General features: G+C 45.2%; 1 protein-coding gene across 1 annotated transcript; it reads left to right on the top strand.

Annotated features, from left to right (window-relative positions):
- The first annotated feature begins 2231 nt into the window (after positions 1-2231).
- EIF4H (eukaryotic translation initiation factor 4H) lies at positions 2232-21294 on the top strand. The gene is made up of 7 exons (XM_053366996.1): positions 2232-2368; positions 12137-12321; positions 12901-12965; positions 13069-13168; positions 15730-15798; positions 18359-18517; positions 19227-21294. The coding sequence occupies exons 1-7, from the start codon at positions 2310-2312 to the stop codon at positions 19364-19366; spliced, it is 777 nt and encodes a 258-aa protein (XP_053222971.1). The 5' UTR covers positions 2232-2309; the 3' UTR covers positions 19367-21294.
- Positions 21295-22042: the final 748 nt, after the last annotated feature.

The raw sequence follows: 22042 nt of genomic DNA, 5'->3' as shown, positions 1-22042 counted from the left end.
TTTTTTTAATGTTATTACCCCCTGACAATAATACTAATAATACCAATTGTTACCAATAAACCTGCATAAGACAGTGTGATGAATTTGCTTCTTTTTCTTTGCCCTCCCCATCCCTTTTTCCTTCTGCGTTGTGTCTTTTCTATTATAAGCCTGCAGGCAGGGACTGTCTTGTTTGTTATTGATCTTATGTAAGTGATTAAAAATCTTTTCGATGTGGACGTGGTATATGTCGAGCCTTCATTTTCATCATCTCAGTCTTGTGGAACGGTCTTCTGATAAGAGATTCAGCAAGCATCCTCAGCACAGTGGTACCTCGGGTTAAGTACTTAATTCGTTTCATAGGTTTGTTCTTAACCTGAAGCACCACTTTAGCTAATGGGGCCTCCTGCTGCCGCCGTGCCGCCAGAGCACGATTTCTGTTCTTATCCTGAAGCAAAGTTCTTAACCTGAAGCACTATTTCTGGGTTAGTGGAGTGTGTAACCTGAAGCATGTGTAACCTGAAGTGTATGTAACCCGAGGTACCACTGTATTAACTTTTAGATGTCTGTGGGAACAATTCTAGGCTTATGCAGACAGTTAAAGAAAAAACTTTTTTTACAGTTAACTGGTGATTAGTGATTCTTCTAGTTTAGCGGGTGATTCCCTTCCTTTCTCTGCCTGTTTACTTTTTACTTATTTTATTTTATATATTTTAATTATTTCCCCATTGGTTTTAAAGAGAAACAAAACAGCATGGAGTGGTGTTTACAAGAATACGCAGTGACACTGCAATCCTGTGCATGTCTGTTTAGAAGTCAGCCCACTTGAATTCTATGGGCCTTCCTCCCATAAACTAAATCTGGGGATAATTCATGAAACAAATACCTTCTTGTCTATAACCTTCTTGTAATTATTAAGAACATAAAACGATCCCTGCTGGATCAAGCCAGTAGCTCATCTAGTCATGTTGTGTAGTGGTTAGAGCATCTGACTAGGACCTGGGAGTCCAGGCTTGAAATCCCTACTTAGACATATGAAGCTCACTGACTGATTTGAGGTGAGGCAGTTGCTGCCTCTCAGCCTAACCTACCTCACAGGGTTGTTTTGAGGCTAAAATGATGAAGGAGGAAAACCAAATGCACTAGCCTGAGATTGTTGGAGACAAAGGTGGAAGACAGACAGATAGCACAACATTATGGAAGTGAGTTGTGGGCAACTTACACCCACCAGGAGTGCCGCTTCAATGTACGGCGTTAGGAAGATTTTGGGCACCACATGGCAGGACAGAATCTCAAACAAAGATGTGCTCTCCCAAGTCCACGTCCCCAGCATGTTCACAGTCCTGTCTCAGCAACATCTATGCTGGCTTGGTCATGTACACAGCATGGAAGATGACAGGATTCCTATAGACATGCTGTATGCGGAGCTGTCTTCAGGCACCTCTGGCAGACCAACTCTGCATTACAAATGAGACATAAAGGCTGGCAACCTCAACCCCGCCTGTCTGAATCCCTTGCAGACAACCGCAGCGTCTGGAGACAGTCAGGTTGTGTATCCACAGCAGTGACCCGAGGAGGACCGACTGCTGAGAGGAGCGCGCAGAGAAGAAATGCCGTGGTGCACCTGCAGCAGCCCAATCAGACGCCTTCCTCTGCCCCAGCTGCAACAAAACATGTTTCTCCCATTTTTTGTCTCTACAGCCACAGCAGGCGCTGTGACTCTCCAACAGTTTGGCTTTAGCCCCAAAGATGCACTCTTCCACTGTCTCCCAAGAGAGAGGCAGATGTCAGCATACGTTCATTGTGCCCTGCCCTCAGTGGCCAACCAGACTCCTGTGGGTCTGCCCTCCTGCGATTCCCAGCAGCTGGCATTCAGAGGCATGATTATAAGCTGGAAATGCCAGCGCTGCAAGGCTAGGATTTCACGCATGGGATGGCAAAGCACTCCCAGCAGGTCAGAGAGGGGAGCTAGCTGCACTACCTCCCACTTCTCGCCTCAGGTAGCAGGAGGAAAGCTTTTAATCCTCCATCACCCCAATCTCCACATGCGGCTCTTCTGCCTGCTAGGGCTGGGTCATTTTTAAACCTCTCCTCCTCCCTCCTCTCTCTCTCCCCCCCCCCAACACTTCACTTTCCAGTCAGGCACCGCCGGGCCACCCCCGCTGCGCGCAGGCGCAGAGCGCTCCTCGGCTGCAGGCACCGCGACGGGCAGCCCCTGGCCGAGGCCCGCTATATAAGCGGCGCGGGGGTCCTGCGGCGCTCGCTCGCGCTCGGGGGAGGCTGAGGCGGCGGCAGGAGCAGCGGCAGCAGTAGGAGCAGCAGCAGCAGCAATGGCGGATTTCGACGCTTATGACGACCGGGCCTACAGCAGCTTCGGCGGCGGCCGCGGGTGAGCGGGGAAGGGGAGCGGGGCCGGCCGGGGAGGCGAAGGGAGGCCTCGGGGCCCGGGCGAGGGGAGGAGCGAGGTGGTGGCGGCGGCAGGAGGGCCCGTGCGCGGGGCGGCGAGCGCGTGTGTCGAGGGAGGAGAAGGAGCCTCCGGGCGGGGGAGGCGGGCCAGAGCGAGCGCGGGGCCCGGGAGGGCCGGAAGCGAAGCTTCTGCGGCGGGGGGACGGGTCGGGCCTGGAGCGCCTCTCACGAGGGTGCCAAGAAGGGGGCGAGGGAGACGGATCCGGGCTCTGGCGGAAGGGAAGTGGCCCCTGGCGGGGGGAGGTGGGTCAGGACAAGGGGGATCGAGGAAGGTGTGAGCAAAGGTGTTCCTGGGGCGAGGGGGGTATTTTGGGCTCTGGTGGAAGTGGCCTCTGACAGGAAAGGGGGGCTGAAAAAGAGATCTAGGAGGGCATAATTTATGGGAGGAAATGGGCCAGGCCTGAGATGTCTCTTATGGGAATGGGTAACAGGCTTCGGTGGAAGGTAAGGGGTCTCTGATAAGGGAGGCGGGTCGAGGAAGGTGTAAGCTTATGGGGAAAGGGCTCCAGCTTCTTTAGTCTCTTAGTGGGGTGTCAAGAGGTGGGTGGTGCGGGGGGGGGGCAGGAAGACTGACTTGGGCATTGATGGAAGGTAAGCTGGCTCTGACAGGGGAGGCTGGTTAAAGGGGAAAGCGGGAGGGGACTCCATGGGGTGTAAGTAAAGCCTATGGGGAAGATGTTTCAGGCCTGGATGCTTTTGCATGGGAACTGGGATTGCAGTCCCACGGGAGAAGAAGGGTGAATAAGATGGGTCCTACTTAATTCGGCATCACAGTGACCAACATGATGCTTCTGGGAAGTCCAGAGGTAGACAGGGTGGTGGGCAATAGGAACCTGCTGTAATGCCTGGGCAACTATTATTCAGATATATTCTGCTTCTGCTGCTGAAGGTGGTAGCATATAGCTGTCATGACTAGTAAACAATGATGGTCTTAAACTTTACAAATTTGTCTAATGCCCTGTAAAGCCATCCATGTCCGTTCCCATTGTTGTCCCTGCATTTTGTGGCAGTGAACCCCATAGTTTGTGCCATTCAGTTTTATTTGATGGATAAATTTGAGAGAATCTTCTGGTCCATTCCTACTCTACTTTTTCTTCTAAACTACTACTCCCTCATATTGTAACCTCTCCATGTAGTTCAATAAGGAGCTCATCCTATATTCTTAGCTCTGGCTTGGGACCTGAGTTTGTTTTCGTAATTGAGTTTGTTCCCCAAGTTGGTGCTTATTTGTGGGCAAGGGGGGTGGTAATTTGAAGGAGTGGGGAGCATATGAGTCATACCATAGGAAAGAATAATATGGAGGAATGGATGGAAGTTGGAGGAAAATGTTTTCTTCTTCACACCCACCCAGCAACTTATAGATGGATAAGTATAGTATATGGGGAAGGGGGCATAAAAAAGTAACAGTTACTTTGCCTGTTTATTTATTTTTGCTTCCTCTTTTTCCACATCTCATGACTGCATTCACACATAACATTAAACCATAACTGCAGGGCTGTCTTTGTGAGAGAATCTGGAGTTATTGACCAGTCCTATTACTCCAGTAAGAATAATGTGTGATCTCTTATCAGAGAGAAGCTGAGAGGTTTCTATTTTTAATAGTAGAGAGTATATTTGGGATATAGTGCTTTGTAAACTGTTTAAAAGTGGTATAAGTGAGAAAATTATGAAGTTTTATATCTTGTTCACTTGAGAGCAGTTATCTCAGCCATTCTCATAAAAACCCCTGTAGGTTCATCACAATTATCTTCGTATAGCAAATATAGAGGGGGGAAGAGTCAGAGTGACTTGCCTGAATAAGTTTTTGAGTGAAGGGGAGGGGGAATGCCCAAAGAAGTCTTCAGTATGTGAAATCATCTGGGTTATCTTGACAGGTTTCAGAAAATAGAAAGAACCAGCATATAGAATTGTCATAAGAAAAAAGCTTTAGGGTCAGTCAAAAAGTACTATGTGTGTTGTGCTCACAAACAAATCTGTGGCTTTGGGAGGTGACCACACTGTTCCAGGTTTACTTACAGAGTAGTAATGGGGAGCTACTGCTTGACTGCATGGTAAGTGTCCTGCAGGGTTTCATCCTGTCCCCCATTCTTTTTAACGCCTGTATGATGCTGCAGGGAGAGCTCATTAGGCAATATGGAGCAAAGTTTCATCAATATGCAGATGACACACAACTCTTTTTCTCTGTTCCATCTGAAACAGGTGAGGCAGAGTGTTGACTGGACTGGTGGCAGTAATGGGCTGGATGTGGACCAATAAATGGAAAATGAATCCAGACAAGATGGAGGTGTGCTTTGGGTTCTTGAATCCAAGAACTAAATGGGGTTGCATTTCCTTGAAAGGCAGGTAGATAGCTTGGGATGGTGCATAATACAGCTATGTTACCTGAGGTCCAAGTTGCTTCAGTGGCTAGGTGTGTCTACTTCCTGTTTCACCAGCTACACCCATTCCTGGGTAGCCACTGCTACTAGCCATGAGACTACGGTCTACCTCAACTTCAGAAGCATTGTGCTTCTGAATACAAGTTCCTGGGCATCACAAGTGGGCAGAGTGCTGTTGTGTTCATGCCTAGCTTGCAGGCTTCTGACAAGTAGCTAGCTTTCCACTGTGAGAACTGGATAATGAATGAGATAGGCCATTGGCCTGACCTTTCAGGCTCATCTTACAATCTGGGGAAAAAAAGCCTGGCCATAGTAACTCATATTCTCATAACCTCCTGATAAAATTATTGTCCACATCATCTATGTGGAGCTGCCATCACATGTTTCAGAGGCTGCAGCTTGTGCAGAATGCTTTGGCTAGGTACTGGTGGGCATTGATGGCTACACCCATTTAACACTGATCTTAAAGGCTCAGCACTGGTTGCTAGTTTGCTTCAGAGTACAATTCAATGTACTCTCATCGATGTATAAAGCCTTAAACTACCTGTGATGCAAATATTTGAAGATTGGCAGCCTGGCGTGTGATTCTACTTTGGGATGAAATTGATAAAAGTTGACTAATATGAGAGCTTTCTCTGGGTGCCTTCTCATCTCTGGAGTGCCCTCCCTTCTGAGGTGCATCTAGAGCAGTATTACTTTCGTTTACAGAAGACATAGCTCTTTGTCCAGGCCTGCAGGAGGACCCAGGGATAGTGATGAGTCATCTAGTTGAGTATTTTGTTTTAATGATTTTTAAAGTAATATTTGTGGGTTTTCCTCCCTAGGACCATTTGGCAAAGGGTGGATGATACTTTTCGCAAGTGAATGGAATCACTTTAAACATTTCCTATTCTTTTGCAGGCGGATGGGTTCTGCTAGGAGATGTGATTTGTTTTCAGGTCTGCATTCAATTTGGCTGCGTATCTCTTTAGAAAAGCATATATCCATCTCTTACGAAAATGGTTGTGGGTGTGAAACATACTGGATAGGATGATTTACTTAGCTCCTCAGTTTGCCCCTTCTATTTCATATGTCTTTCTAGGGTGGCCCTTTTTATTCTGTCTACCTTATGGTATGGTTTGTATGGACTGCTGAGAATTTACTATACGTAGTGCTGCTAATGTCAGCATTGCTTGACAGAGTAACATGAGTAAGAAATAAAACAAAGCCATTCCTTAAGGAGCTGCCAAATCTAAATCTAGATAGAGCAGAAGAAAGTAAGATTATGGATCAATCAATAGGTTAAGCAGGAATGGGGATGAATGGTATGAATCTAGGGGTCAGGGAAGGTAGGTCCTTTGGATGTAAGGTGGAGCACAGACAAAATGGAAATAGTGGGGTAAGGATAAAAATGAGATTGAAGGTGAAATAGAGGATGAAATACAGGGTTGTATCCTTTAGGGTGAGGAGGTGGGTTAAGGCACTTATACATTTATGAGGTGGATCAAAGGAGAAGTTCATGGCTACTCATCTGCCTAGTTTTGAATCTAGCGGAGCAGAGACTAATGGCCTTTTGGTCACTTGATGCCTCTCACAAAGGCACAAAGGTGATACTTTTTGTACAGGAGGAATTTCATATGCCTTGCACTTTATTATTCTCCACATTAACATGATCTGGCAGGTGTATTGAGATGATCTGCTTTACCACCTGGATGTTCGTTTCCCCAACATCTCTGCCAGGCATCTTGCTGACCTGAGCACACCTTGTACCTTTTGCTACAAGCCATAAGAACTCTGCATTCCTAGCCCTTTGCAATGGCTAAGCATGAGAAAGGAACAAGCAAAAGGCAGAGAAGAGTCTGACTAAAATCAAATAAGGGAGTAGGGCTATGAGGAGTGGCTGATGCTGCTTTTGTGTTGCCTATGGAAAGGAAAGTGAACATTTGGTACTTGGAGCTTACTTTTCAGTTCGAGTTTATCAAACTGGGAAATGAGCTGATTACAGTATGGGTGTAGTCTAACATGGAAAACTCATCAGTGTATGCCAGATTTCATCGGCTCCAGCATTTGTTCACTAGCATTCTTATTTAAAGGCTCCTGAAAGCAGTAGGTAGGCATAACATCTTGGAAATTGGTTGAGCTGTTTACTGCTGCCTTTTGCAAAAATGCTGACTGCTGTGGCTGTATTAGTCTCAGTGCAATTAATTTCAGTAATTAAATAATCTAAGTTAAACTTTTGAACACAGCTGGGACACAAGCCTGAAAAAGTTTGTTCAGATTTGCTGAAGATAACAAACAGCACATGTTGATAGCCCCTTTATTGTACTGTATCGGTAATTTCCTAGTTCCTTAAGTTGCAATTTCAAGTGCTATCAAACTGCAGTGAAACAACCTAATTCTAAACATTCAGTTGCAGCCATTCTGTAACTATATGTTAAAGTTATTGCCCCCATTTCTGGACTGGAAATTAGATTTTGGTCTGCAGCAAAAATATTTTTGATTCTGTTCTGGCAGAAAGTGCACTGATGCATTGCAGCGCGCCTTGAGCTCTTGTCACACAGGGATGTCTAGAGAAGTGCCTGCTCCCATTCCAACTGGTCTCTGGGTTTCCTGCCACCAGATGTGACAACAGGAGGATATGTTAGGCTTGTTTGTTCACTTTCCCTCAAAGTGGTTTCATTTGTGCTGAGCTTACAGTTATTTATTTATCATGATAAGACTCTTTTCTCCTTTCAGGCTGTTTGTATGTTAAATTTTTATGTTACTTTGTATTCTATTGTTTCATTGTTTTAATAATAGTCTGCTTTTATTTTAGTTTTATGTGATTGTAAACTGTAATAAATTGTTGGCTACAGCTGCTGAAAACTGTAATCAAAAATATGCGAGGGTCACAGGTTAGCTGATAGAGGCTACATATACTTTTTTATGGGTGTTATGCACATCTGTTGAACCTAGTATTGTATCTCAGCTTTATAAGCTGCCTCACCATTGAAAGGAGGCGGTGTTTTCCTATTAGAGAGCCAGTCAGAGTGATACGACTTTACCTCTTCTTTCCTCACTCTTTATTAATGGCATTGACTTCATAGCTGGCAGCTGTGCTTGTTCTAATGAGTATTATACCGGTGCCAGTGATATGCCAGGAGTGAAATTGAGGCTATTTGCATGAAGACTTCCCTTCAAGAAGACTTGATCCAGGGCTAGTGATTCATCCAGGCTAGGGCAGACCCTATGGGAGTGAGAGGGAGTTGAGAACTTTCTTTATATCTAGGAAAGAATCATAAATCTTCCACAATCATCACATGCTCTTGTGCTGCAAGGGTGATAGCATTATGTTAGTTATTAATTTCTTTGGATTCTGCAGTAATATGGACTTTAGAAAAGTTGTATCTTAAAATAGTGCAGTGGTACCTCGGGTTACATGTGCTTCAAATTACATACGCTTCAGGTTACAGACTCCGCTAACCCAGAAATAGTGCTTCAGGTTAAGAACTTTGCTTCAGGATAAGAACAGAAATTGTGCTCCGGTGGTGCGGCAGCAGCAGGAGGCCCCATTAGCTAAAGTGGTGCTTCAGGTTAAGAACAGTTCCAGGTTAAGAACGGACCTCTGGAACGAATTAAGTACTTAACCCGAGGTACCACTGTATGTTGCCTGAATGTAGGCAGCTGGTGAATTTTTGACAAGAAAATTGAGTTCTCGTCAGAAAGCTATGCAGAAGCATTTATGGTTGTGGTTTTTTTTAAGAGTAGATTGTGTTTAGGGTACATCATGTCTACATGCATCATTCTAAACATCCTTTCTTGCAGAGTATATCAGATAATTTGCTCTTTACCTAGTTCCCATTTCCTTTATAGTCTCTGTCTTGATGGAATAGCAGTTTCCACCCCTGGCTAACCAACTTCATAAATTTAGATGACTACAGATTGTCATTAGGAAACATGATGGGATAGGTGTGTCACTGGGAGTATCTAGGAGGAAGTCTTCATCCAGGGCTCATGGTGCTGAGGTTGGTTTGCCGGTCAACTGGGTTGAGTAACTGTTCCTTAAAGTGTGTCTAATGTGATATCTGTATGAGTGTCCTTATGAAAGCACATGAATTGGTCATGGTTGGCTCATAAGACCGAGTCACTCTTCCAGAAAACAGTTCATCATCTTTTCATAGGACTGGTGGTGACATGCTTTATCAGTCTGTTGCCTCTGTTAGTTGTGAAGAATTCTACCAAGCCCAACCTATTTATGGCTGGTTGATGTGGAAAGGAAGACACAAAGCAATACCCACTCAATACTTATTTGGACGGGCCAGTTTCCCTGAACTCTTTGTGGTCAAACTCCATAAGACAAATATAATTTGTCACCCATTTATAAACGTAGTGAGCATATCCATGAGACTATACTGCTGGCATTGCTGTTATATGTAAGGTATCCATGATGTGAGTTTTAATGCACAGTTGGGTGCAGGTAAAGTAGATCTTTGCACGTGTTCTAGCACTGAACCAACTGGTTTCTCCTTTTCTTTTTCTTCTTGTAAGAAAAACTGAGTAGGTTATGGTGACTGCTTCTATTTAAGAAGTAGATTTAGGACTGATAAGCATTTGATACAGTACAGTCTCTCAACAGCACCACACTCAGAACTACACACTTACCCTGTCCTAGCTTTCAGTATCTTTTCTTTTTCAATATGTATTTAAGTTTAGAAATGGTCTTAGTTTAGACTATCAATTTAGTTAACCTTAGTTGGAAGGCATCTTTTTATGTTTTCTAATAGCATTACAGTACTTGAATATTTACCTAGGCATATCTGCACCTTTTCTGCATTGCTTCTCATGTTTAAAAATGGCAAAGAGCTCCAGGTATATTTGGAATTGGCCAGTTGACACCTGTGGCTTCTTTCTAGGCACATCAAACATGTTGATCAGGTGAAAAGAAGGCAATTGGGATGTATTCCAAATGGAGGACTGATAAAATATCCAAAAGCGTTTGGCTAGCATCTGTCCAAGTGCTGCCCTCCTAACTGAGAAGTTAGCTCTCTCCCTTCATCCTTCATTGTTCTTGAAATCTGCTGCTTTTTGTGTGCTCGCATAGTAGTTTTTCTTAGCAGTTATGTGCCACTTATCTAAAATGCTTGCTGCCCTGGCAGAATTTTTGACTGGGGCATTATACCAAAAAGTACAGTGGATGCTCGGGTTGCAAACATGATCCGTGTGGGATGCACGTTCGCAACCTGCAGCGGCGCGGGTTGCAATTTGGCGCTTATGTGCAAAGCGCGATTTAGCACTTCTGCGCATGCACGACTGCCGAAACCCGGAAGTAACCCGTTCCGGTACTTCTGGGTTTCGGCGGTCCGTAACCCGAAAAAGCACAACCTGAAGCATCTGTAACCCGAGGTATTGACCGTATTTTAACTACAAATACATTCTTTGGCTGTGGAATAGTTTTCTTCCCATAAGGACTGCAGAAAGATTGTCTTGGGAAGGCCACAGGCAAGTAGGGTGCCCTCCTTGCCTGTCAGAACATTCGAAAATAGAGGTGGGCAGGTCTACGATGCTTTGTTACTAAACCTCTCAGGTCCACCAATTAGAACTGGAGCCTGAGCTCGCTTACTTTCTCCCTTCTTCAACCCTCTTCCCTTTCCCTTTTTATTTCATGCATTTTAGATTGTAAGTCTAGGGACTGACAATCCCTAGCAGATTGTAGCCAGGGACTGTCAATCTGGGAGCCTTTTCAGCTAAAGAGCAGGGTTAAAATGTTCTAAATAAATATGCAAGTACCAATCTACATCTAAGTCACTATAGACAGGATTGCAATACATCCTTAAAATTGGCTAGCAGAGCTACACAAAGATGTAGTCAATAGGGCTGGGCTGTATATTGATACATAGCCCAAAACAGGTTTGAAGTTCATATGATACCAGTTTCATAATTTTTGACCTGTCAATACATTACAAATAATGATAAATATGTTTGTGCTATGTGGAAAAATAAACACAATGTAGGAAAACCGGGAAGCCAGCCAATGACTCTACAAAGCTCCATCCTTATTTTACACATTGTGATAGATCCCAATGTGTAGTTGGTGATCTATTACGGTGTTGAAAACCAGATATTGCCTAGTCCTAGAAAGGTAAAGGTAAAGGTGCCCCTGCCCGTACCGGCCAGTCGTGTCCGACTCTGGGGTTGCGTGTTCATCTCGCTTAAGAGGCCGGGAGCCAGTGCTGTCCGAAGACACTTCCGGGTCACGTGGCCAGCGTGACGAAGCTGCTCTGGCGAGCCAGCACCAGCACAGCACACGGAAACGCCGTTACCTTCCCGCTGTAAAGCGGTACCTATTTATCTACTTGCACTTAGGGGTGCTTTCGAACTGCTAGGTGGGCAGGAGCTGGGACCGAACGAAGGGAGCTCACCCCGCTGCGGGGATTCGAACCGCCGACCATACGATTGGCAAATCCTAGGCGCCACCCGCGTCCCCAGTCCTAGAAAGCCTACCAGTTAATATTGGCTTAAATAGGCTTGGAGATTATCAGCACAAGGCTAGCTATATCAGCAAAGTGTTCTGTACTTGCTCTTCTTAAACTGTTGGGAGTCCCAAATTGTAGCTGCAGCTCATCCAGAGGTCTTGTCAGTACATCCTGATCTACCTCCTGCCTGCCCTGTGTATAAAATTGCCTGCATATGGTTAGTGGTATGTCATTTTTTAACTGCCTGTCAACATCTTCCATCACGGACACCAAATGACAGAGCCAGCTGGTTAGAGCCACCTTGCTGTTCCAGATGCCTTTCAGGATGATGGGGTTGGTTTTATGCACTCCCAATTCACTCAAGTTAACAAATTGAACACCGTGTGTATATGAATTAATTTTGTATAAAAAGCAAGTTGCCCTTGGGTTTCCAAGTACCAAGTGTCCTGCACTGAAAGGTTGGGGAACGTTGCCCCCTTCAAACCTTTGAACCGCATCGATTAGATGTGCATAGGATCAGGCAGCACAGTGATTGAACATGGCATGACTGACTGCTGTTCTTCATACTTGGGGAGCTGCACATAACTGCATTTGTTCGCAGGCATCTGTTGTTGGGGCCGCACTGTTTAATAGCAAGATTTTAGTTAAAACATATACCCAATTAATACAAAAACTCTACTTTCTGTGCCCCTGTGTCTGTATACATTAACACCCTCCTTTCTCTCTACTGGCTAAATTTGAATTGTTGACAGCAGTATAGTATAACTGAGATACAGCTCTACTGTAACATCTCTTTCCTGCCTTCCCCACATGGAGCATCCTTGCTGCTCCCTGATCCCAGGAGCATTCTGGCCTAGGCTCTAATTCTGTGCTTGTCAACAGATCTCGTGGCAGTGCTGGTGTTGGCCCACGTAGACAGAAAGAGCTTCCAACAGAGCCCCCCTTCACAGCGTACGTTGGCAACCTCCCCTTCAACACGGTCCAAGGAGACATCGATGCCATTTTCAAAGATCTCAGTGTAAGGAGTGTGCGATTAGTCAGAGACAAAGAGACAGATAAATTTAAAGGTAGGTGCTTCTATGTCTCTCCTTCATAACCAAGTTTGAGGTAGAGAGGCAGCTGATTAGGGGTGAGAGATACCAGGTTTTAAGGTGCACATGCCATCTTAAGTAGTTTTCAGTCATACTCTGCTAATCAAGAGCTACCTGAAGATGATGGGGATTAAAACTGGGACCTTCTCCCTGCAGAGCATGTGCTGTGCCATTTAGCTCTCATAGTCTGCTTACAGTCATAGAAAGAACAGGCAGTCTCTGGTGGTCACTCAGCTTAACTTCTCTGAAGACGTTTGCTTTGGGGGAGTTTTGTGTGGGAACACACTGTCCTTCGGGTTTGCTTACATGTTCTCTCAAATCTTCTTACCCTGTTTGCAGAAGTGAGGGAAGAGGTTGGGGAACAGGATGGAAATCGGTGGTACCTCAAGGAGACAGATCAGCTCATGAACCTCTGTTTGCCCTGATATCCTAGTTTGACTTCCTTGCCTAACAGCCCACTTGTGTACACTATCTGGGTTCACAACTTTCCAGATACTGAGATGAAAGTTGGCTTCTGTTTTTTGTTTTGTTTTTAATCTCTTTTTTGTCTTACAGGATTTTGTTACGTAGAATTTGATGAGGTTGAATCGCTTAAAGAAGCTCTGACATACGATGGAGCAGTAAGCTTACCATTTTTATAAAATAGTATTTGAAAATTGATAGCTGCCCTTGCTGGAATGACTGGTGGTAAGATTTCTCCTCCTCTTCTTCTGCGTCCAACAGCTTTGGGGGGACCGGTCACTCCGAGTGGACATTGCCGAAGGCAGGAAACAAGACAAAGGTGGCTTCGGTTTCAGAAAAGGTGGCGGCCCAGAGGACAGAGGTGATGTTTAAATAGTTGCTCTTTAATATATGGCAAATTGGAATGAGTGCATTAGTGCCGCCTTAAACTAGCATGTGTGTATGTATAATATTAAGCTTTTAGTTTAGTTACCTACCACTTTTCAACAGTAAACTGTGCCCAAAGTTGCTCACAATAAGTTAGTATTATATAAATGTTAGTGTTATCAAAAGACAAAACATTTGGGGGGAAACTATCTGTATTGAACTTCAATAAATTCAAAGACAAGAAACACAGTTAAATACATATGGGGAAAATTAGTCTTAATGGTGGAATAATGTAAAGTTTGTGATAATCTATTATTGGAGTGGTATAATCTAGACTTCATGCACCACAAGTTCAGAGCTAAATCAAAACAAACAGGCCAGTAAATAAATCAAGAAGCTAATCAGTTTCTAGTCTTGCTGCGCTCCAGGAGGCCACAGCAGTTCAGAAGAGGTGGGCAGCCTAGATCAGGGTAGGCAGAAGGTAGTTTGTGATCTAGATATTTGGGTGATTCGTGGTGTATTGGCAAAGATTTCTGACTTCTAGTTGTTTAACAATAGCAACAAGCAAAATGACATACCTAAATTAGATTGCTGAAATCAAGAAATCTTGGAATATAAATATAAAGCATTTAAACACACACAGAGTGTACTGTCTAAAAAGCAAACAATATTTAACAAGAAATTGATTTATGTGTGGAAGGACTGACTTCAGTTCAGTTCTTGGGCTCAGAACAAATTCATGCGCTCAGCAGTTGCACAGAGGTACCCTGTTCTTTAATTCTAAGGGTATGTCTTTTGCACCTGGCTCCAGCTGACAGAGTTCCAGTAAAACGCAAATTAGATTCTGCAAGCTTGAATATTGCCCTCTGCTGGGCTGGGTGGTTCACAGCTGGTTCCAGGAGTGGCTGGTGGCAGGCAGCAAAAGGGAGTGGCAGTGGTGGCAAGTCCTCTTCTCCAACCTCTCTGGTGCTCTGGCTGCAAGCCAGGTTTTGTTGCGCACCAAGTGGCCATATCGTGTGCCAGCAAATGCCTGCTTAGGAGACTTCAAGTGTTCTTGCATGACTCTTCCAAGTATGAGAATCTCATAGGTTGGGCACAGAGCCAGGCAGGTGAGTAGCTTTATCTCCTTAAAGGCTGGTATGGGAGGAACCTCAAGGAAGCAAATTGAAGGAGAGTGACTCGGGGTAGGAGCTACCTAGGCTCAGTTATAATCTGAGGAGCTGCAAGCAGTGACTTTTCAAGGTGTGGTAGTCACAAAAGCAGTTTTGGCTGAACTGTGGCTGGAGATTTGGGTCTCCCTGCCTGCTCCTGTACATCATTGAGAAATTGAATTGGAGGGAATATTCTTGCTTTCTTGGCTAACTGGAGGGTAGGGAGAATAAATAGTTTGCCTCAACCTGCCTTTTTTCATTTTGCTTGAAAGCAAATGTGTCCTAATGTACTGCCCCTCCGCAAACATGGGAGGTGACTGCTTAGCTCTGATGGTAGGCAGATGCTCAGAAAAGGCTTAGTGTAGACTGGTATGCCAGCCTTTGAAGACATGAGTTCCCCCAACTATGTTTGAGTTGAGTTTCCCCCAACTAAAGTTAAGTATGGAGTTTAAAACTACGTGGGAAAACAAGATTGGCATCGTGTATCTTGAGGCGCTAAAGTAGAAATGAGCAGTTAACTCATAACCTCTTAATGATTTAATTGGCGTCTTCAAAACGGTGCATCTTACTGCTCTGAGTAATGCTGGACTGTTTTAATGCTGCCGCCTCTTTTGTTCTAAAGAGCTCCAGGCTCACACAGACAGATCTAAACAGCTGTATGTGTTTTGCTAGGCAGAAAAGTATCCGGAGCAGAAAGGTATTTCAAAGGCTGGGCTATTTCATGGTGTGGTGCTCTCTAAAACAAAAGGAGGCAGCAGCGTGAGCTCACAAGTGTTCATCTACTATTTTATTAATACCATACAGTTTGAGCTGTTGGATCCAAAAGGAAACAAACTTTTTTCTTGTTTAACTAACATCAAGAACCTTGAACTTGCTAATGCTCTACTTCATAGCCTGGGCAACCACATGTGTCACAAGGATGAGTGCTCCCAGATAGAGGTGCAGCAGCTGAGACGGTTTGTGTAGTAGATGTTGTTGCAGAAAATGTGCCATCTTCCTAACCTAAGCAGGTCCCCTCTGCCTCTTTGTGTAGTTTTGTGATGTAAGTGGTTTAAGTGCATCTCAGCTCAGGGAAATAACGGAAAAGCTGTCTTTGAACTTTTGCGTTTTCTGAAGATGCTGGCACTTCACAGGTCTCCTCATTGCAACCTTCCTGCCCAGGCCTGGGTGGATGAGCCTCCTTCTTTGAGAGCTAAGAGCGGTGTCCTTTCCTGGGTTTTCATGTGCCAACCACACCTCTGATCTAGACACATTCTCCTGCAGAGTACAATTGCCCAATGTTTGTGAATGTGAGGATTGCACCGGACTGAGAGAGCATTGGGATTTCCGCCCACTGGCAGTGGAACCTTTTAGATCTTCCCGCCTTCCCCATTGACCCCTGCTTGCAATGTGGCTTTCTTTTTAGGCATGGGCGGAGGAGGTCCGCGGGAATCACGAGGAGGTGGATGGGATTCCAGAGATGACTTCAGTTCTGGTAGCAGTATTTCTCCATTTTCATTTTCCTGATTCCTCCTCGTCCCCTACCCCCACCAAAAAATGTTTTTATTTCAATTTCCTTTTGCCTTTCTCTGTAAGACATGCCTGTAACCACAGATCATCCTATGGCAGTCTGGTTGGCCACTAAGGCAGAAGCCCAAAACTTTATCTGGATGTTTCTTAATTTTTGAAGACCATGGCAAAGGTTGCAAGTCATCTGTGTTCTGTTTGGATTGAAGGATTTCAATGTCTAGTCCTAGTTTGGGGTAGTGGGGGGAGTTGAAAGTCTTTGAAGACTTGAGGGCATGAATAAGTGTTGGATCTTTTTGACAAATACAAGTACCTGAATTGCTTTCAGAAGGCATGGCTTGGATTGTGCAGTTCTGAGTTGCTCTGTCTTAGCATCAGCTGGGACTCTGCTTCCATCTGTCTGTCTCTTTTTGGTGCACACAACACTTCTGGATCCTGTAATAAAAGCATCAGGCCCACTGGGTGAGAAGTAGATGAGGATAGGCCCAGGTAGTTTATTCTCTGCCCCCTTCTTGAAAGCTTACTAACTTGCCTTTCAGCTGAACATGCTGGATTGCTTCTTTCCTCTTGCAATATGGGCAGAGGCAATTGGGAGGGGCGGCGTGAATATATACTCTGGATGTAGGACTAAGTTGGCTCCATCAACTGGGCAGACCAGCTCAAAGTGGGGGGTGTAGCCTTATATAGCTCTTTCCTTTTATTCCTGTTTATTGCTACACAGCACTAAACTAGCAAGATGTTTTTTGTATGTACAATCCAACCTCCACAGCTACCGTAATGAGGGTTATTCCTGTTTAACAAATGAGAATCTGGGAGTATAAACCAAATGCTTGTGGCTACGCATTGTGTTCATGGCAGATGGTTGTACTTGAAATTCAGCCACATTCTTAGTCGCACAAGAAGATGCTGGAGGCATCCCATAGTGGATGGAGATTGTAAGATCATCTTATCCTCAAGTAGTTCATTGTGAACGCTCTGTCACAAGAGACTAGGGCCCTGTGGGACCAGACATCTTTCCGCAAGGCCTGCAAGACAGAGTTGTTCCACCAGGCCTTTGGTCAGGGTCCAGCCTGACTCCCTCCTCTGGCAACCTGCACAGAATTTTGCTTAACGGTTGCCATTAATTTGATTTTAATTAATTTTTATAATGAAATGTTTTTAGAATGTTGGATTATTTGATTGTTTGATTATTTGATTGTTGATAGCCGCCCTGAGCCCGGCTTCGGCTGGGGAGGGCAGGATATAAATAAAATTTATTATTATTATTATTATTATTATTATTATTATTATTATTATTATTATTTATTCCCTCTCCTGTTCTGCTCCTGATGCACTTAGACTGCTTTTTCCTTGTATTTGATCATGTTTCCACCCCCACCCTCCTTTTGGCCAGAAAATTTTCAAACTTAACTCTGTAAGCTTCGGTAAGTCTAGTAGTAGTAGTGGTAGTAGTATTTATTTATTAGTAGTAGCATTTCAATTTATATACTGCCCTTTAGCAGAAGATCCCAGGTCAGTGCACAGCATTAAAAACACATTACAGAATGTCAGTGATAAAAACATAATAAAAAGCATACTGGTAGGCAGCCTAATAAAAAGTAGTCATTATAATTACAGTCCATGCATTTTTCTCTAGTCAGAAATTTGGGGTTTCTTCTGGCATCCTTGTACAGGTATGCATATGTCAGTTGGTGCAAATTATCCTCCCATCTTATTTTTGAGAGTACTTGCAATAGGGATGGATTGCCTGTCGGCCGTAAGAAACCTCTTGGCAAAAGTGCATGTATGCATCTTGATTTTAGCAGCAAGGATTACCTTCTTTCCAAAGCAACCACTCTTGCTTCAGTGCATTCATACTTGACACTCTCCAAAAGGAAGAAATCGTATGAGATCGTGATTTCAGGCTGCAGCAATCTTACATTTGTATTGCAGTCTGCAGGTGTGAACCTTTTCTCTCTTCTTTGATCCCCCTCATAATATCAACAATCTATTTAAAACAAAAACAAAAAACTTCTTCCTTCCTTTTGCAAGGAAACCTAAGGCAGCAACCCAATCAAACTAAGAGAATGAAATAAGCACTTAACAGTAAAATCAAGAGCACCAAGTTTTTACACCACCACCAAGAGCCATGGCATAGCATCGGCACCAGGCAATCCTCAAAAAAACTCTAGAAAAGCCATGCCTTTACCTGTCAACGAACCCGTGGCCAGTGTTTGGAGGAGCTCGCTGTTGGAGGAGCTTTTCACTTTCTGTAGCTAGTTGTATGAAACGGTAGAGTGCCTCTTCTCTTCCTGTTTCGTGGCCGTCATCTCCTAGCCCAATCTCTCCAGTGCATCCTGCTTAACTAAAACCACTTCTGTCTCTTGGCAAGCCGAGCGTGCCAAGCAGGTCCTTCGGCCGCCACTCTACCGCAAGATGCTCCCGCAGGTTGGATGGAGCTGCTGGTGGGTTTGCCTCTGTGAGAAGCAAGGCTGCTGCTTCGGACATGTCCGAAGAGCTGGCCCTTACTGCCGCGTCTCTCCCGACAGGTTTCAGAGATGACGACTTCCTGGGAGGCCGGGGAGGCCGGACCCGTCCCGGGGACCGGCGAGGAGGAGCAGCCGGTCCACCCATGGGAGGCACTGGTCGCTTCAGGGATGGGCCTCCAGTGCGTGGCGCTTCCATGGATTTCAGAGAGCCAACTGAAGGTGGGCAGCCTTTGCTTTCTCCTGCATTTTGGCCCAACTGAATTGCTGCTGTCCACCGCTCTTGGCCTGCAGCATTCAGTGATGTCATCTGGAGGGTCGCACGTCAGTTGCGGCGACAGACGGCACTGTGATACACCTTGGTTTTGAAATGCTTTTTGGTTTTGTTCATTTCAACAGAAGTTTGGACTTGTGAGTATGAGAAATTCCAGAGTATCAGGCCATAACCGTCTGCTATAACAGATACACTAGAGAGTCTTGTGGATCTCTTAAAGGCACCTGGTATGAGGTTTTGCGGGGTGGGGTGTGCTAGAGTCCATGTAAAATACATCACACACTTGCAAGGATAGTGAGCAGAGGATTGTGCCAGTGGCAAAGAGATGAACATGACAGGGGATAGAAGGCCTTGCAATTTTTGATCTCAATTCATCTGCCTTCTTGAGGACTTCTCTGCTACTTTCATGCATTTGAAGTGGGCTCTAGCCTTATACCAAATATAGGATCCTGCAGTCCTCCAGATCTTGTCGGACTACAACTCCTGTCATCCCTGACCACTGTGCATGCTGGCCGGTGCTGATGGGAGTTGGGAGTTCAGCACCCGGAGGCTTCCTCTCCTTGATCAATCTGTCACAGGTGCCCTATGATCCTTTGTTCATTGGCTCACGGGACCGCCTGAGCTGCATCTCAAGCAGAAATGTTTCTTCTCTTCCAGAGGAAAGAGCCCAGCGGCCCAGACTCCAGCTCAAGCCCCGGACGGTTGCCACTCCTCTCAATCAAGTAGCCAACCCCAATTCTGCCATCTTTGGTGGAGCCAAGCCGAGGGAGGAAATAGTAAAGGAAGAGCAAGAATGAGCTTGAGGGGTGGGATGCAATGGGAGGGGGCGGGCGGGAGAAAGGGGTTGAGGGAGGGGACTGGGGGTGGGGGTGGGAGACAAAACGCAAGACAGCCCAGAGTGTCTAACTGTGCTCGGAACATTAACCCTGCAACCACCATTCCTACCATCTGACACCTGTCCTCCTTGAAACAGAAAAGGAAAAATCCAAACAAAACAAACCAGAGCTTGCGAATGCATGTCAGCTGTTAACAAGTGGTTTTTAGTACGTTCTTGGCTTTGCTGTATCTAGTGCCTGCATTGTCTTAAGTTTCTCCCTCCCTCCCCCCCCCCCCCCGGAAGCCATTTCTCCCAAACCCAGCACATGGCTTCTGGCCAATAAAGCGCTGCCCTCTTCCACAAAGGTTGACTTCTCTTCCCCCGGCGTGCTGCTTTCACCTTTTCTTCCTCTCTGGCTCTTTCCACTTCCGAGACATGCAGGTTAGGGTTCAGTCCTGCTGCTCCACGTCGTTCCCTTCTGCCTTCCACGGTGCTTCTCTACCTCCACTGCATGCTTACCACCGACAACCTCGTGGCCCCTCAACTCCGAGGAGTCCCGGCCAAGCGGAAGACGTCTCGAGCTCTAGAATACAGCCCCTGTAGAATTAGCTTATGCAACACAACGTTAAATAGGATTGCCACCCGTTAGCCCTTAGGCACTTTGGAATAATATATATGTACATATATATACTGTATAAAATCAGTTCCACCCCTCCCCTTCCTGGCAGTGCCGCCAGCACTTTGCAGACCCCTGCCTGGGGCTGAGTTGCGTGTCAGCAGCCAAATCTAGACAGGGACCCCTGCTCTGCTGCTTCCTTGACTTGGCCTGCCAACTTCTCCCTGGCCCTCGAAGCTCGTGCCTCCTGTAGCACCCAAGGACTGTCTTCTTCCAGCATTTTCTTGCGTTTTCTTTTTTTACATATTTGCTAACCACTTTTTAACTAGTTTCTGAAACCAATAAAGTTTACTTTCCTTCCTTCCTTTCTTTGGCTCTGTTTCGAAGGAAATGGCTCTTGACTCTGCCCTTCCAGCATTCAGCTCTTGTCTCTTGGGCTGCCGTGCAGAACTTTGCTTTGCTTTCATGCTTCGCCTCTCAAACAGACGGGAGGGGGTGACGCTCTCTTTGGATTGCAGAACCCCAGTGTCTTTGTGCCGCTAAAGGCAACAGGTGATTGCAAACCCCTGTCTCTCCATACCGGAAGGATTCTGCTTGAAAAGGTTTGATGGCGCACTTAAAGAGCGAGCAGAATACTGAGCCCTTGGGTGACCAAGAAGGGAGCTGTTTCTCGCTCGCAGGTTATTGCTTTCAGTGTGAGGTCTGGTCAAGGTGTGAACACCTGCAGTGCCTGACATGGATGCTTAGGGTATCCGGTTGTAGCTTTGGAACAGGTAGAATTGAAAGCAGCAGATGTGTTATTCTTCCTCTCCCCTTAAAAAAAAAAAAAGACATGTCCATTGTGTAAAAACAGGTTCCAATTTGTATAGGCAAATGTTCCAAGGGCTAGCCTCCCCTTGGATATCATAGTATAAATGTCTCTTCCCTCCCCTGTCTTTCAGTCCACTTCTAAGAATAAGAACCATTTGTCTAACACTACTTTTCTTTCGAGACATGCATTTTTTGTGTGTGTGTGTATGTGTGTGTGGTTGTGTTCCAATCGAAATCCATCCAGTAGCCGCTCTTCCGTTCAAAATGTGGAAGACCCGAGATTTTAAGAGCAAAAGCAAAAAAACAAAAAAAAAGAGGATGCCCATGCAAAACTCACCTGGTAGTCAAGCCGTTTGACTTTTAAACGTGTAAAGACAAGTTTCCAAACACTCAACACATTCTGCTTCATGACAAAGTAAATTTATGGATATGGTATTTTGTGAATGAACTTTTAAATAAAGAAAACATTAAGTAATATTTAAGACTGGTCTGTGTTGAAGTCTGTTCACCATCTGGGCAGAGAAGAGTTGTCGGGGCTGTCAGATTTGTTCAAGGGGCAACAGTTTATAGAATGGAAAACCAAAAAGGATGTTCTGCAGACATGCTCTAGTAAATTTTCTTGCAAAAAAATGTCTATCCGAATTACTCCCCCCCCCCCAACAATCCCGCTTAACTGGTGTTGAATAAGGCATTGTAGAAGGAACCAGTGATACAGAGCTTGGAAAATTGACAAAGTGGGACCTAAAATGAAATGTTAACAATGTGGAGTTGAGTGTGCCTGTGCGCTAGCTATCCTCTTTTTTGGGATACTCCATTCCATTCCCTCTTCCCTCCTCACTGCTAGCAAAGAGTTGGTCAGCATTCCATGGTCACTGAGCATGCTCAGTCTTCACTGGGCTCAGGTTCATTCTAAAAAAATTAATTCTACAAAACAATGGGGCTCCCCCAGGCCTACTGATGCATGGTGCATGGATGATCTGGTTTTGGCTACAAAAGCTTAGCCACTCACCCCTGAACAGCAGGAAAAGAAGCACCAATACCATTAAAGGCAGCTTAAGCGGGAAAGTGTTTATTGATTTAAATAGTGAAGCCTGTTCCGAAGTAAAATTCTTGGGATTCTGCTGCAACACTAGGTATATTGCTGCTATTTGCAGCACAGAGATGGCAGGAAGGGAAAGTCCCTAATTATTTGTGGATGCTGGATTCTTTGCCAAAAGATTGCCAGCAGCT

The sequence above is a fragment of the Podarcis raffonei genome, chromosome 15 (genome assembly GCF_027172205.1).
Source record: "Podarcis raffonei isolate rPodRaf1 chromosome 15, rPodRaf1.pri, whole genome shotgun sequence".
In the NCBI taxonomy this organism is placed as follows: domain Eukaryota; kingdom Metazoa; phylum Chordata; class Lepidosauria; order Squamata; family Lacertidae; genus Podarcis; species Podarcis raffonei.
Note: the sequence above shows the minus strand (reverse complement) of the source record. Positions and strands in the feature narration are given on the sequence as shown.

Excerpts from the sequence above, each read along its gene's own strand:
- EIF4H (XM_053366996.1), top strand. The coding sequence starts at position 2,310 with ATGGCGGATTTCGACGCTTATGACGACCGGGCCTACAGCAGCTTCGGC. Across the intron at positions 2,369-12,136 it reads AGCTTCGGCGGCGGCCGCGG|ATCTCGTGGCAGTGCTGGTG; the intron begins GTGAGCGGGGAA and ends GCTTGTCAACAG. Across the intron at positions 12,322-12,900 it reads AGAGACAGATAAATTTAAAG|GATTTTGTTACGTAGAATTT; the intron begins GTAGGTGCTTCT and ends TTTGTCTTACAG.